General features: G+C 38.4%; 1 protein-coding gene across 10 annotated transcripts in view; it reads left to right on the top strand.

Moving 5' to 3' along the window:
• The window catches only part of FRMD4B (FERM domain containing 4B), a 307930-nt gene that overhangs the window by 265448 nt on the left and 25349 nt on the right, over positions 1-17133 (top strand). For all 10 annotated transcript variants that reach the window (XM_014836092.3, XM_070492244.1, XM_070492242.1 and 7 more), the window contains 4 exons: positions 1843-1926; positions 3458-3523; positions 4867-4924; positions 6357-6443. In XM_014836092.3, the coding sequence (XP_014691578.3) occupies positions 1843-1926; positions 3458-3523; positions 4867-4924; positions 6357-6443 (295 nt within the window). The remainder of the gene's footprint in view (positions 1-1842; positions 1927-3457; positions 3524-4866; positions 4925-6356; positions 6444-17133) is intronic.

Raw genomic sequence — 17133 nt, forward strand, 5'->3', positions numbered from 1 at the left:
TGAGAGTGAAGGGGAGCTATGCCTTGCCAGAGATGAGAATGTTCATGTTGGCTCTCTAGGACACTGCTCTGTCGGGGAATCAGGTAATGGAATACAGTGGTTATGGTCTTGGCCTTTGACGCCAAACAGACTAGGTTTGCCTTCTGGCTCCACTTAGTAGCTGTGAGACACTGAGCAAGGGCTTAGCTTCTCTAAACCTCACACTCTTACTTGTAAAGTGGGGATCGTAATAGTACCTACCGCATGGGAAGAGTTGTGATGAAACTTACATCAGATAAATAATGCCCAAAAAGTGCATTGCATGGTGCTGGCTCTTGGTAACCTCTCAACAGAGAGCAGCTAATGATAAAGATACCATGAGGTAGAAAGTAGGAGAAGAGTTACCAATATGCTGTTTGGTGAACACCAGTTCGATCCGGAATTGGAGTGGCTCTTTCATGTACTTATCCTAGGCTTTAATAGACCTTAAAGTCACATCTATTTCCTCATAGACTACCTCCGTAAATACTCAGGGCAGTGAGCAAGTATTGTCTCTCGCACAGTGCAGGGCCAATTATGACTGGGTCGTATTACCTGTTCTCCTTTCTGTTAAGTTCCAGAGAGACCACACCCTTCTCTTTTGACAACCAGAATTTTGGCATTGTATAATTAGATAATAACTGACCTTACTACACAAGGTACATTTTAGTTTGCTTGATGCAATTTAAGGGATACCTTGGCTCTCATTAGAAACACATTTTCAAGTCATCTTTATTCAAGTGATTTCCACAGATGGGCGACTTGGTCTATGTTATTTCAGAGAGTGGTAAGGAAATAACAGATGAGTAATAGGAAGGTCTGCATAAGCCTTTTTATTGTAATGATATCGATTATGAAAAATTGGTGATAATCTGTGAATAGTTTTGAATATTACATAACCACTAAAGAAAATTATGAGGGTGCTATAGGAATGTGGAGCAAATGTGTAACGAAATTTGAAAAATGCTGTGTGAAAATAGAATGTGGAATATGCATAATTGTAATCTTGATTATATAATAAAACAGATGCATACTAGAGATACACAATGAAAATGGCTACAAGTTTATGAGGGGAGTAAGGAAAGTGAGATTATGGCAGTTTAATACTGTTATTTTAATTTTTTTGTCATTTTAAAAACTTCAGGGGCCGGCCCTGTGGCTGAGTGGTTGAGTTCGCATGTTCCACTTCGGCGGCCCAGGGTTTCACTAGTTCTGATCCTGGGCGCAGACCTAGCCCTGCTCATCAGGCCATGCTGAGGTGGCGTCCCACGTAGCAGAGCCAGAAGGACCTACAACTAGAATATACAACTATGTACTGGGGGGCTTTGGGGAGAAGAAGAAAAAAAGAAGAAGAAGAAGATTGGCAACAGCTGTTAGTTCAGGGCAATCTTTAAAAAATAAAAACAAAAACTTCAAAATAACAAATGAGGAGCTGGCCCCATGGCTGAGTGGTTAAGTTTGCACGCTCCACTTCCGCTGAAGGGTTTCACTGATTTGGATCCTGGGCACGTACCCAGGACTGCTCATCAGGCCATGCTGAGGTGATGTCCCACATAGCACAACCAGAAGGACCTACAACTAGAATGTACAACTATGTACTGGGGGGCTTTGAGGAGAAGAAGAAGAAAAATATATATCAAATGACTTGGAGGGGTTGTCAAATTGGGGGCTCCCTCTAGTTATAGTCCGTAGCCTTATGTGTACTGACAATGTTTTGATGGAGCCCAATGTGCTGTAGTTATTTTTCAGATTTCATGTGATGACTAGCTTGAGTAATATTTTAGGTAACACTGACTGACATTCCTGTATTACTCTTCTTTGTAGTGATGAAAATGCCAGGAAAGATTTAAAGACACTACCAGCCTTTCCAACCAAAACTCTCCAGGAGCATCCATCCCTCGCTTACTGGTAAGCCACAGCAAGTTGACAGGTGACCCCATTATCCTAGCCTCCCATGAGAACTACGTGCTCTTCAGGAAACTAAAATATAAGAGAGGGAAATATCAAATTGCCCATCGAATGTGTCAGAGTGACCATAAGTAGACCTTGATCCTTTCAGTGAAAGGACCTTGTCAAAGCGCGCTGGAGATCATCGCACCAAGACTGTAGCTGTTTGTGAAGAGTGGCTGTGTGCCTTCTCGTTCAAGCTCATGCGAGTTCTGTAGAGTGTGCTTCTAGGGGGACATAATGCTCAGCAGATGTGCAGTCACTGTGTAACGCGGCCTTAACCTAGCAGAATGGAATATAAGTGTTATGAAATACAGATTTCCTTGGACAGAGATTTTCTCTGTGGCCAGAAATGACCTAAATGGCCAGAGGTTTTCTCTATGGCCGGAAATCATGTATTTTGAGTTGTGTTTTTCATTTGTATTTTAATGAATCCATAGTACCCATTTTCCATATGACATTTTTCCTAGAAAACTACTTTTTTCCCCCCTTTGAATTACTTATGTTCCCTTTAAATATATTTTTTTTGGTTTAAGGCTCCAAATCCTGATGCCAGTTTTCCTTTCCACTGAAAAACTAATTATGAAATAAATGTTCAACATTAATAGCTTTAATATGAAAGTTAGAATACATTTCCCAAATAAATAATGAAAGTGAGTACTGAGGCTACATTGTATCCTGAGTCTGGAACGTTCTAAATGAATCATTGTTGGGTGATAGTTTTTTAAGGAAAAAAAGCAAGGACCAATTACCATTGGTTACTGGTTGTGTAGAGATAAAAATATTTACTTTAGGTACTCCTTGAGATATGGCTGAAAGAAGTACCTGTCTGAAAGTAGACTGCAAGAGCTGAATGATGTCAGAAATTGCCAGACTTCAGCCATCTTCTCTCCTTTCTAGTCAAGTTTTATCCTAGGATAATAATGAAGGGTTTTCTGTTAAAAAGCAGTGTATGTGTCCCCAAATAGTGGCAATAGAGTATTTTAGGTTGAACACAGACTCAGAAGCAGTTTCAATTCTTTCGAAATCTTTCTGGATAATTAAAGGAAAATGTCTTTAATACCTAACACTTGCTAATCTTTCTTTTGTTACCCTTTTAATTTCCCCAACAAGGCTCTCTAACTAGCATTTAATAACATTATTTTGTATTTATTATAGTCCATTCATTTATGGCAAAGAATATTAGTTTTTCATTTGATACATTGACATTATGTTTCCTTTTCTAATAAAATTAAGTTTTTAAAAATATCCATATATATTATACAAGTTTATTATATAAAATATAAATTAAGAAATCATGATGAGATAGTCAAAGGTCTGAGGCTCAGGAATCCATGTCCTGCAGAAACAGAAGTCAGCCAGCTTCTCTCTCCCAAACCAGCTGGTGAAGGCCTTTCTTGAGCTTCTCTTGTAGCCATCTGAGAATCTTAAAGTTGAGCCTGTAGCTCCTGTAATCAGCCATTGCCATGCTTTTCACTTCCTTGTTTTACAGTGAGGACAGGGTAATTGAGCATTATTTGAAAGTCAAAGGTCTGACTCGGGGTCAAGCTGTGGTTCAGTAAGTATCTTTCTTTCCTTTTGCTTACATAGAATATTCATGTCTTCTGTTTGAAGAGGTCATCTGAAATGATTTCAGTAGTGTAGTTTGTGTGTATATAGTCTTCATCTGGTTAGAAATAGCTTACCATGAATTACAAAATGTCTTCGGTCATTCCATACATTCATGTTATCAATTTAGATGCCCACCAGTGTCAGGTAGGTAACAGAAATGAGAAATGTAAGCCAGTGTAGGACACTAGGGAATGGTGGGAACTGTGGTAAACTGGAGAGCTTTTGCTTTGGGTAGAGGCAAGGCTACTCGGCTTCAGAATTCAGGCATAGCTGCCAGATTTTCTGATATTTTCCAAGAAAAACTGGAAATTCTGATTTTTAAATCCCAATTTTAAACATGGCAAAATAATTTTAAGAAAATATTAATATAGTATGAGCCAAACACAACCTATCTGGAGGCCGTGTTTAGTTGCATGGTTTGTGACTCTACTTTGGGTGGGGCACACAGTGTTGGTGTTGGATAATCTGTTTCTTGTAGCTTTGAGGAGGAGCCTAGTTTTTATTTTATTTTTTAATTTTTTTTACATTTTTTTTGAGGAAGATTAGTCCTGAGCTAACATCTGCTGCCAATCCTCCTCTTTTTTTTTTTGCTGAGGAAGACTGGCCCTGAGCTAACATCTGTGCCCATCTTCCTCTACTTTATATATGGGACGCCTACCACAGCATGGCTTGCCAAGTGGTGCCATGTCTGCACCTGGAATCCAAACCAACGAACCCTGGGCCACTGAAGCAGAATGTGTGAACTTAACCACTGTGCCACTGGGCCGGCCCCTGGAGCATAGTTTTTAAAATCAGGTTTACATACAATAAAATTCACCCTTTTCAAGTGTATATTTCTAAGAGGTTTGACTTAAGAGTTAAGTATATATTTCTAAGAGTTTACCACAGTCAATATATGGAATAGCTTTATTTTTTGCTTATTATGAGCGTGACGCAAAAGTTGTTTCTCATTGCTTGCATCATTAGCTTCTCAGTTTAAAAAATACTTGCAATTTGGGTATATAATACAGTACAATATGTTTCTAAGCGATAGAAATCTTAATATGCGGGAAATAGCATTTCCTATAGCTTTTTAAAATTGGAATTTTGTTAGCAACCTCAGAACATTTGGACAAGGTGTAATATATTCCTCCCTAGAGTGATTTATTCTATTTCTCCTTTGGTCAGTGACATTGGTAATGATTATAATGAGGAAAGTAGATACAAACTATGTGTCTTTAAATCACTTTTCCCAAAAGGACCCTCTGACTATTTTAATAAGAAGTTACAATATAGATTGATTTTCCATAGGTATATGAAAATAGTAGAAGCTCTACCGACTTATGGAGTCCATTATTATGCAGTAAAGGTAAATACTTTTACTTGACAAATGTCATAATGCCCTTATTATTTCCTGAGAGTTAGTGGACAACAACTTTCTAAAATCACGTAAATCAGTATGCTTATCTATGTAAATTGTCTCTAGAAATTTCAGCAGTTAGAATAGGATTAATTTTCTTAAAAAATAAAAGCCTCATTATATCTTATCATTTTTAGCAAATTATAAAGCACATTATTTTCGCAAAATACGTGCTATGTCCCAATGTTTTCCCAAAGCCTCTCTTAGTCCTGAGATATTCAGGTCATTCTCTTTTGGCACACCTATTCCTTTGGCTATCCATGCGGATTTTTCTCTTTTCCAATCGTTCACATGGCCAATGCTACCCAATATTCCTTTGATGATGCCTTTGTATGAGAATGGTGCACTCTCCAGTGTCATTTCAATAGCTTCATAATATCCTCAAATTTCTGCAGGATTTGTAATATCAGTTTTTAATCAGTATGCTTTGTATTTGTGTAGTATTTTCAGATGTTTGTAAGCAGGGAGAGATTGACTAAGAAATATTTTGAGATGATGAGGTGTAAAGCAGTGTTAAGAAGGGAGTCTTGTTTGAAAGAGGAATAATTGTATAATTGATGGATCTTGAGTGATTTTCTAAGTTCTGACAATGTTTGCAATTCAAAATGGTGGGGAATTGGGTACTAAATAACTGCAAATTGTAGGGCACCCTGTACTAAAAATGTGTACCAGTTCAACTTTAATTTCTATTGGTTCTTAATTTGTTTGCATATATGTATGTATTTAAGCCTGAGTTTTTCTTTCTCTGTGTCAATACATCCTTTGCTTTGGCAAGGTCTGAAAGATAAATTTATGAAAAAAATATATTCCTTCCCTCCCCATAGGTACCTGAAAGTCGTTATTCAAACATCCTGTCATTGACTTGTATAGTTCTCCAAAAGAGTTTTTCAGTATGTGCATGGTCATTGTTAAGTGTATTGTAAACATCAGGATTTGTAACCACTTTTCTCATCTTTGTACTTCTTGGAAACTTCCCTGACCTTTATAGCTGGTTACTTCTCAAGAGAACAAAGAGCTTTTTCTCTTTTTCTTTCTTTCCTTTTTTTTTTTAATGGATAACTGGCTTTGTACTCTGGATAAATTCTTAGTTGAATTACTTACATTTTATTTCTTCTCTCCAACTGTTTAATCAAAACAGCAATGCTTCATACTTTTTGATCGTGTTAATAGTATTGGTCTGTTTTGACGTATAGATCTTATTTGGAGAAACTCTAAGGAGGCATTTTAATAACAAGTTAGGTTTTTAAGTAATGTTTTGTTTACCAAGACAGCTTTATTTTGACTTGCTGATACTTGTTAAAGGATGAAATTGGTAAATATTACTTCACCTCCAGAAGACTTAACAATTAGGTCTTGGTTCACGTGCTTTTCCATCTTCCAGGATAAACAAGGACTTCCTTGGTGGCTTGGAATCAGCTATAAAGGAATTGGCCAGTATGATTTACAAGATAAGGTGAAACCTCGGAAAGTAAGTGTGAATCAGGTTAGGTGTAGAATACTTTTTGTAACTCATTCATGCACATTGACCCAGCAATTCCGCATCTGATCATTGATACTAAGGAAGTAAAGGTATATACAAAGATTTAACTACAAGGATGTTGATTACAACATAGTTTATGAGGGCATGCAGTTAAGTTTCTATTTTAAGTTAGTATGAACATGATAATGTCATTTGTTTATTAAATTTTATGTATGTGTAGAATATATATCCACACATACATACATCGACATATTTACATTGGATAGCTAAACAGATGGGTGAATTGTAAAGACGTAAGCCAAAATTTTGGGTGCTGGTTACCTCTCAGTGGTGTATTATGAGTAATCTTCTTTCTATTACTGCTACTATTTCTGCTTATCTTTGTTTCACAATTTTCCACACTAAACATGTCTGCTTTGTGTAAAGAAAAATAAGTTCTTTGCTGTTTATTAAAGGGTCTTACTCTGCCGGATTTGGATTTTCCAGAGCCGATAAGTTACATTATTTTCGATTCAAAATTTGATTGTGAAGCTGTTTCTCTTGACTCAAGCGTAAGCATACATTTTTGAGTATATAAGAGTTGGTAAGTCCATATAGGTAGCCATCTGGCTGCCCTGGCCTACTCAGTATCATAATGACGTGAAGCCTTCCTCATGCTGGCAGGTTTTGCTACCTTCCCTGTGCCTGATGCCATCCCAGCAGTGAAACAATGGCCTATAATAACAGAGCATGGTCAGGCCACCTCTATTATCATACCCCGACATCACAGCCTTAAATAACTCTATCATTTCCATCTGTCTCTTGCTTTAATGTGTATTAGAAAAACAGCCATAATTTTCATAAAGTTAGGCCCTTGTAATCATCTCATGGCACTCTTCGTCTCAGTGTTCTCTCGGCTTCAGTCGATACTCACCCTCTTCCTTTGAGCTAAGAAAATAAGTAAAGCTCTCCTTTTCTCCCCATTTTATGGTTGTGAAACAGACACAGACAGCACCAAAGGATGGCCTAGGGCAATTCAGCTCTCCTGGGTCAGACTAGTTGGGCCTTGAGGCTTCTTATCGGAAATTATCAATAAAAACAATAAAGCATTATTTAATAACCAAGACCCATCTGTGTGAGGGACAGTAAGAGAGCATGTATGTAGTCATACACTTAGAATTCTGTCTCTGTAAGCCCTATGACCAAAGTAAATTGAAGTAAGGAATACTTAATTTCCAGGAGGAATATGAGTAATTTGTTTGTACTTGAAAATTCGCTTCAAAGATAAACTTCCAATAAATAATGTTAGAAATGATGGGTGTATAATTTTTTCAAATATTTTTAAAAACCATTTTTATTTTAGTTACATATTTTAATTTTTTACCAAAAGTTATAAATATTCATTGTAAAAGAAACAAAAAAAAGTGAATACTACAGAAACATGCCAATTAGGGCAGAAAGTCCTTCAGCAATTCCATCCCTCTCCCGTGATAACCACTGTCAAGAGAATGATACTGGTTCATTTAGATTTTGTCTGTGTATATACTAAGCTATTACAGAGACAAAGAAATCTGACTATGTACTCTATTCCATACCGTGTCATATTTCTTCAGGTCACTTATAAACAGATCTCTTTTCATTCTTTTTAAAGCTGCCGAGTATTCCATTATGTTGAAATACATAATTTATTCAACCAATTCTCTTTTGATGGACGTTATGGTTATTTTCATTGTGGGGGAGAGTGGGCTGGAGCATCATGAATCCCAGCCCAAGCAAATAACCCCAAGTTTATCTATTTGATGGTATCAAATTATTGCCTATCATGTTTTCTTAAGGTAGATCTTACCTATGTTAATGTTTTTTGGTAATTTATTTCTCCCTTGAATTTCACTTTAAGAAATAATATTCAGGCGTCTTGCTGGTTTTTCTGAATCTTGCATGTGAAATATAATTTAAATCAACTCACAGGTAATTTAGCTAATGTGGCTTAATAGAATTGAGATTCCCACAGAACGTAAATGCACCCAGTGAAAGCAACCAGGCTTTCTTCCAAAATAACGGTGAATCAGAATCTGCACAGTAAATATTGCAGTTAATTTCCTCTCAGTTGCTCGTGACTCACAGGCCTTTCTTTACATTCACAGTTTCATAGAAATTGGTAAATATTGTTTGACACTGATCATAATCAGAATTGCTTGTTCATTCCAGAGTCTAGACAAGAGTCAGAAGCCACTTCCTTTGTTTAGTTTGCAGAGTTTTCTTATTTCATTTTCAAGACATGCATTCAATTCAAAAAGGACCATAAACTGGCCCTCTTGTGTTATCACTGCCTTGTCTTTTCTTTCTTGGTTATTTTAGCAGCTGTCCACTCGGTACCCTTGTTTGCTTCCTCCTTTCTTCTTCCATTAAATCTGAATTTTGCCTCTGTATCTTTATTTTTTCATGTCCAAACAACTTAAGGGTTTAATTGGAGAGGGGATGTTCTACGAGTCCCTGTCCTGGCCCAGTTGCCACAAATGAAAGAATGCATCATTTAAAGGGCCGTGAGCACTGACTTATAAAAGGAGGATCATGCTTCAGCTGCTTGCACGCACCTGTGCACACAGCAAGTTACCAATTGCTGGGCAGGAATGAAGGTCAGATTGGCAAACTCAAATGAAACAAAGGCTGGAATGGGAAGCCTTGTAGATTAGATGTTCAGCCTCTTGTGCCACATGCCTGCTGTGTTATAATTATGTGACTTAAAAACAGGCCAGAAGGAAGAAGATTTGCCAATAATAAGAGAGACTGACTGAGGCCAAAAAGCTGTTTTGAAAAAGGGTTGGTCCAAGATCCACAGGCTGAGGCCTCTGTCCTCTCCTCATAATGTCTATCAGTTAGAGCCTGTGAGTGTTGGTGACTGTGTTTGTTTTACCTCCCAGAACACCCAGCAAGTGCTCTTCATGTATTTTGGCTATAAGGCTTTTGCCACCCATGGAGGCCAAGTTGTTTTCAGTCTGTGTATAATAATCGTGCAGGGCAAGAGTTTGGGAAGCAACCCAAAGCCTCTCTCTGATGTCTGTTTGCTTTGTGACCTTGGGCATGTGGTTTAATCTCTCTTTAAATTCAGTTTCCTTGTCTGCAGCTGATAGTAATGCCACCATCTGCATAGGGTGGTTGCAAGAATTAAATGGAATTACATTTAGCATGGTGCCTGAGACAGTCATCACTCCGTAACTGGTAGTTCACTGGTAGTGAGGGCGAGAGACAATAAAGAAGGGTGTGAGAAATATTCTTGGACCACTGTTTGGTTAGAGAAGGACCCAACATTGCTACAAATGCATAGCCCTAGTGTTCCATCTGAGAGTTCACACTGAAATTTTCTGTTTTCCGAGACTGGTAAGCACCCCACCCCTCCCAATTCATTAATCGTAATGCCCAAAGGCAGGATGCAGTTGAAGAGAAAATTTTAAAATTCTGAATTACAAACCACAAAAATTCAGGGTATTAAAAATTCAGATCATAAACAGTTTTTCTTTTTAATCCTCTGTGCGTGAAAGGTGTATTGCACACTCTTATGGAATGTGAAAACATACCAGAATTCAATTTCCAGTCGTAGGACATTTGAACTTAAAAACGATGAAGTTTTACTTTAAAAGAAAAAAAAATACAAACCCATGTTCCTTTTAGGTTTTTATTGTTCATCTAGTATTTCAAGGAAAAATGTCTTCTTCACAAAGAAGTTGACAGTAGGTCAGTGGCTGAGTAAAGAATTAGTGTATGTCATGACTGTTTTGTAGCCCTCTGGCAAGTTATTTCATCTGGGAAAACCAGAACCTATCAGAGATGGGAAAAAGAAAAATGGCGTGCTAGTCAAGGTGTCATAAGTAGACTAGAGTGGGAGAAACTGCCTTTCAAGATTCGGATCTTTCTGCATTATAACATGCTAAGAAAGTCTTGTGATGCACCTCATCACCCCAGGGCATCTCAGGGTGGGGAAAGTGTTCCTAGCCTTCAGTTAACTGATTTTTTTTTTTTTCCCACTGTTGGAATCCCCAAATGCCTAGAGCCAGGTGAATTAAGTAACAAGCACAAAAGTCTTCCTGTTTCCTTGTCCTAAAAGTACAGGGTTCATTTCATTTAAACTCAGTGACTTGCTTATTTTTCTAAGCACAGCCATCTTGATCATTTCTAATCCATCCTTGCTTTTTCCACCATTCCCACATCACCATGGACCTCGATTAAGATGCTACTTCTGATGCTACTTAAATTCTAGATGAGATTAACTGTAGGAGAAAAAGAGAATGTATGTGCTCCAGTCGCACTTTCTACATCAATACAAAACAAAGTATGGTGTGGAGGAAAAAAGTTGAATTGCAAAATGTCACCTGGAGACTGGCCCATCCTGTTTGTAAAGTGTATAATTAGGCTCCAGCCACACCAATAATCAATCTGATTGTTAAAACCTTCTGCAGGGTCAGTGGGAGGAGAACTCAAATCTTACAGCATGGATTTAAAATAAGAACCAGTCCTGCACTCCTGCTTACTGGTTGGCTGACCTGGAGCTGTCACTCAACCTTTCTGGGCCTTTATTTTCTCAACTATCAAATTAAAATAGTTCTGTCTGCTCTACCTCACAGATCATTGTAGGGACCCAATGAGTTGGTGAATTCTTACACTTAGTATATATTTTTCCCTTCACACTATACTCTAGTTGATAGAAAGTTTACTGGACAGCATCGGTATTTCTCTTCCTCTCCTATGGTTAATCACCTTTAGAATTTTAAGCAGTTCTTCCAAGACAGGGAACTCTCAGAGAATCAGTTGGGCTTGGTGAGTCTCCATTTCCATGTCACAACCAGCAGGCAGATGGCGAGAATCCAAGGCAGCCCTATTATTCATAAAGTCAGCAAGTCTAATTGCAAAGGACTCTGGGAAGTGTAGGCTCTAGGTGGGTAGCCATGGGCAAAGCCGTAACTCAAGGTGTTGTGTTACTAAAAGGAAGGAAGAAAAATAGATCTTGAGGGTGATAAGTAGTTTCTGTCACACTGTTTGTTTCCTTTGAAGTCTTTTAGGGGGATGGTGAGTGAGAGAGAAACAAGTAAGCAAAGAAATAAAGACAGAATTATAAATTTTGAATAGTCTCTGTTGGAAACAATTGAGGTGGAGGGACAATAAAGCGATGGGTCTGGAACATTTATTGTGTTCAGGGAAGGCCTTTCTGAGAAAGATGACATTCAAGCTGAGACCTGAAGGGTCAGAAGGAGTCAGGCTTAGGAAGAATGGGTTGGCATGTTCTAGTCAGAGAACAGTGTATGCTGATGGGAAGGAGGTAGGCACATTATAAAAACTGGGAGGAGACCACTATTGCTAGAGCTCAAAGAGTAAGAATGTTCCCTGTAGAAACTGAAGATGATGTTTGAAGAAGAGGAAACGGCTGCTGGAGAGTTAAAATCATTAGGTTTCATTATTTAATCTCTTACTTTATATTTCTAGGCATTTGCCAAAAGGCTGAATTGTTGGCACACACAGAAAAATGAAAGATAGCTCTTTAATAGGATGGACTAGTGCAAATGCAGAGAAAACCAGTTAGTACATAAAGCATTGTGAAAAATTGTTCTATGAAGGGGCATAAACAGTAACGCTTTCTTCATTCTGTACTTAGGACTAGAGATCAGTTTGGTTTAAATTCATTCATCCTTCAGGAACAAATTTCTAACAAGAGTGCAATGTACCTGATTTTATATTCTTCCAAAAAGAATTTATCGAGTCTGTTCTGTTTTCAAGGGCCCTGAGCTAGTACTTTATATTCTAAATAATAAGTGGGATACATTTAAGGAAATAGCCAAGTCCCTGTCATCAAGGACCTGACAATTCATCTGGAAAGACAGCATTATATTCAAACTTAGGGATTTTATTGAAAATAATTAATAACCAGATTAGGTGCCAGCCTATCAGAAGAGATGCGGATTGCCAGCATCCAGAAGAGCCAGGCAGGTGCCCGTGAGAGCAGCTCAGCCCTGTTTGTACCAAATACATGTAGTGAGCACTCTGGTAGCAGGAAGTCATTAGATCACCCTTGGGAGGTTAGAGATTTGGCCACAGAGGAAATTTGGGTGAGATGACATCCTCTTAGGTGATCAGATTTTTATATTTTGTATTTCCTGAAACCCAGAACTATTTCAGCTAAACTTTTTCAAAAATACTCAGAACATTTTACTCCTTGCATTTAAGACGTGATGTTTTCCATGCATGAGGTTGTGACATCACATCCGGAAAAGTAATTTGCACTGCCTGAGTGTGTACCATTTGGGTATATTATGAAGTTTTACTTCGGCAAACCTGCTGCTGGTAGCAGGGCCCCTTCTAGTCTGATCAGTTGTTGTAAGTCCCTCTGGTAGGTAACATTTGCATTTAGAAAGCAACCTAAACAACCATTTTTCCGAAAGGCATGACCTAGTTGGGAGAACTAGAACTCCAGAATTCATTATTTTAGAGCAAAAATTTGATCCTCTTCATCAATACATTCCACCTACCAAAGCCTAGTTGTATCACCAAATAGTGTCCTTTAAGTCAAGGTTTCTCCATCTCTGCACTACTGGCATTTGGGGCCAGGAAATTCCCTGTTGTGGGGGCCTGTCCTGAGCATAGAATGATGTTCAGCGGCATCCCTGGCCTCCCCCCTCAAGATGCTAGTAGCACTTCCCCTCAGTGTGATAGCCATATGCCCTCGGGGTTGTGGCTAGGGGTGGGAAGTGATGCAAAATTGTCATTGGTTGAGAACCACTAGTCTAAGTAAAATGTGAGGGACTCAGAGTCTTTTCCTACAAATGGCTGCCGTAATTACTGCTTTTTTCCCCTAGTGAGGTGGAACTGGGAATTACTCCTTTTTTCTCTTTTTTTGTTTACATAACAAATGTTCCTAGAACACTCTTCCCAGGTGAGAAAAACAGGATGGTGTGGTGTGGTTAGGTTCTGGGGTATTTGAAGCCAGGTTGTATCTAGACGTGAATCCCAGATCTGCCCCTCTTTAGCTGTGTGACCTTGGCCAGTGTACTCTCTGAGCCTCATTTTTCTCTTTTGCAAAATGGGGTTAAAAGTAGCACCTCCCCTTGGGGTTGTTGGGAAGACTCAGTCTCGGTCACATAAACGTTTGACGGATAGATGGACAGCTGGCTCGGTAGAAGGTAGGTCAATCTGGCTTTCTAAAAGCGCATAATCTTGCAAAATCTTATTTTTGTTGTACTCAGAAGGCGAAACAGATCCACTAATTGGTTCATGGGTACTAACGGTATACTCATCAATGTCACTTTTTTTAAATGAAAAAAGAATAGATCAATAATACAATGATTTTGTTTTGCTTCCAGTTTTAGCAAGAGATCACTCTATGTGAGTCATTGTTTGGTGTACAATCTTACACTACAGCTATGACTATCCCAAATTTAGTCATTTCCAGGTGAATCTGCAGTTAAAGATTAACCTAAACTATAAATGCTATTAAAAAAACCCCGAAGCCTCCGATGACATCTTTCCAGTCCTCGCCTAGTGTTAAACCCTTGGGTGACATCTACTTTCAATTCATCAAGATTCCAAGACAGTTTGATCCTTTCTATCTGAGACTTTCCTTTGGTCTTTCATTACCCCAGGAGGGCCCCCTTGCCAGTGGCAGGTGCACACTTCTCAGCATTTTTGTACGTGCTGGGGCACATTCCTTCTTTTCTGGGTACTCCAGATGGGAGGGAGCTTCCTTCCACACATCTCCCTGTGCCCTCGACCCGCCCATCCCTCCTCATCTGTGACCTCCATGATTCAGGAACAGTGAACAGATTTCCTACCTAGAGGGTGGATCAGGAAACCACGGATAAAATCAGCAGAAATAAACAGCAGTTTTTACAGCAGCTGAAACACAGAATTGGAAACCTGAGTGACACAGATGTGTCAACAGAATCACTTGACTGTTTCTCATCAGTGGAAAGACAGATGTGGGATCCAGACAGCTGTGTCTCGTTCTGTTTCTGCTATTCAGTGGCTCTTCTCCCTCTTCACAAAGACATGGTAAAATCAGAGAACTGGACTGAGAGTCCTTCATAGCAATACAACTAGCTTTATCACTCACTGAATGTTTATTCTGAGCCAGGCACTGGGCTAAGTGCTTCATAAACGTGATCTCACGGAACCCTTTGAACAACCCTCCGAGGCAGGCGTTGTTGGTCCCATTTTACAGATGAGGAAACTGAGACTCAGGGAAGTTAAGCAACTTGCCAAATAAAACACAAGTGGCAGAACAACATTGCAAACCAAGGCAGTCTGCCGTGGTCCAGTTGGGTCAGGTAAGCCCCATGAGGGCGGGGAGCTGTCCATTATTTGCTGACAAGAATAGGACTCTACACATAGAAGGTGGACAAGAAATATTTGTTGACTGACAAGGAATGAATAAATGACTCCAAGAGCTAATAAAGTATGTGATACCTGGTTTCCTAAAAGTCCCTCTGCTTTTCCTTATCGTCTTTTTTCCTATAGCCTCCAATATTTAGGAACCATGGTAATTGTGAGGTGGGAAAGGGAAAGAGGTGATTTCTTCTAGTTTTTTAAGTCTCTGATGGTGGGATCTAACTAAATATTGATTATAGGTTTCAACAAAATGGCTTAAATATTCAATTCATGCATTTCATTAAATAAACCTTAATAATGTGTGGCAAATTGTTCTAAAACCATCAACTTCCTTTACATCTAAGGAGACAGAGAATTTAGTCTCATTATAATATTTGGCACAAGTTCATTTTCAAAATAGAGTTTGATTCGGCTTTGATTTTCTGTGTCAGTTTTTAAATATTTTGGCACTCTTTTTTTAAGACAGGATGATTACTGAGATTAGGCTATGTTCTCTTCTGTTGTAGTTTTTTGATTATCTTTTTGTTAATATCATTGCTTATATTGCTCCTCTTTTAGTTTTTGTATTTTATCTCTATTTTGCAATCTCAGAGTTAATCTCAGCTATTACTCTATTGCTATCTTCTTCCTTTTTTGGATGCTAAAGGGCACAATTAATCATTCTAGACAAGTGTGGAGTAGAAAGAAATCTGGAAGACCTAATTTATAGTTTTATTTTTGCCATACAATTATTTCCTTTCATCATGAACATCATAGATTCTAAAAACAACACAATTTCTAAGTCATAGCTACTAGTGAGTGCCACATAAACAACAATAATTACTAATTAATGATTGTTATTATGCTCTTTAATGATCACTTGAGAAGAATCCAGTTTTGTACTCAACTCTGTTGCAAGGCAAATAAAGCTTCTCTTTTTTTTCGAATCTCCAAGAGTGGGAGTTTTGGCTTGGACAATTTTTTCGGTTTTAATATGAAAATTACAAATCTGTTTGTGTATACACACACATACATATGTAAACTATAGAACAGTCCCACCGTATAAGGCATTACATCCCATGTGTAATGGTCCTAACCTATGTGGGCACCAGTGTTCTCCAAATAATAGAAAATGCGAAACACACTTAGTTTCTTTCTACCTTCCTTTGAACTTTGATATCTTTCCTCAAATGCAGAATGGTCTCTTTGCAATTCTTTTCTTCTTTCAGGTGATTTAGAGTATTCTTTATATGACAGGCCATTTTTCTAATGGAGAGACCCCAGGTCAGGTCAGCATGGTGGATATTTCTTTGACCAATTTCCCCTTCTTCCATTGGTCTGAAATCTCTGCATGATTTTGGCCAGAGGGGGCCTCTTATTTATCCTTTAAGGAAAACACTGGCAAAAAGGAAGGGAACGAAGGTTGGTCAATTGCCTGCTGTGTGCCGGGCGCTGTCCTAGGAATGTTGCGTGAGTGGCCTTTCAGTAAATGAATTCACTTCACCTCAGCTCCATTGCCATTTTCAGAGCTTCATCCTGATCTCTGAGATCAAGAACACCAAAATAATTTAAAAGCACAATAGAAGAATGATTTCAGACATTTCAAAAGAAAAACTAGCTTATTTCCAGCTGCCGGCTAGATCAAGGCCCACTACAATTAGAAGTATCTTCCTAAAAACTCGAAACATTGATAAGAATCACAGTGATAATAGAGCCCTCCCAAATGATTAGGAGGTGGAAATCTCACTTTTGTCTAAAATAGACCAACTTATGTCTATTTTATATAAACTTCTATTTTTTTATTTTGAGATATTAAAATAATACAGGAGTACCAAGAATGTGACAACACCCACATAACCACTTAAATTGACAGTTACTAATATCTTGTCATATTTACTTCATCTTATCTTTATTAGTAAGAGCAATAAACATTACTGGTAATGTTGACGTTTTCCGTACCACTTGCCCCTCATACGTTCTGCCACTGCCACCCCAGTGGCAACCGCTATGCTGAATTGAGTTTGTGTCATTCTAATCCACTTTTATGCTATTACAGACACATAAATGAAATCACGTTTTGCATAAACTTTTAACACATCAGGTTGGAAATGGCTTTGCCTTTCAGGCTTTAAAAACTCAGTCTTATTTCCCTAACTTCTTTGGCAAGCCCAGTTGCCGTCTAATTATTTCAAATTCTTTAAATAAACTGAAGCCCTTCACCTTTGAAAGAGGACTTCTGCTTGCAGGGAGCATGTTTGCCGAATAGGATTTCATGTTTGTCAGTGATAAGAGGGGGAGGCAGTGGCTTTCAGAGATCATGTTTCAAGTCCGGCCCTGGTTTTTATGTGTG

The sequence above is a fragment of the Equus asinus genome, chromosome 21, assembly GCF_041296235.1.
Source record: "Equus asinus isolate D_3611 breed Donkey chromosome 21, EquAss-T2T_v2, whole genome shotgun sequence".
Taxonomy (NCBI): Eukaryota; Metazoa; Chordata; class Mammalia; order Perissodactyla; family Equidae; genus Equus; species Equus asinus.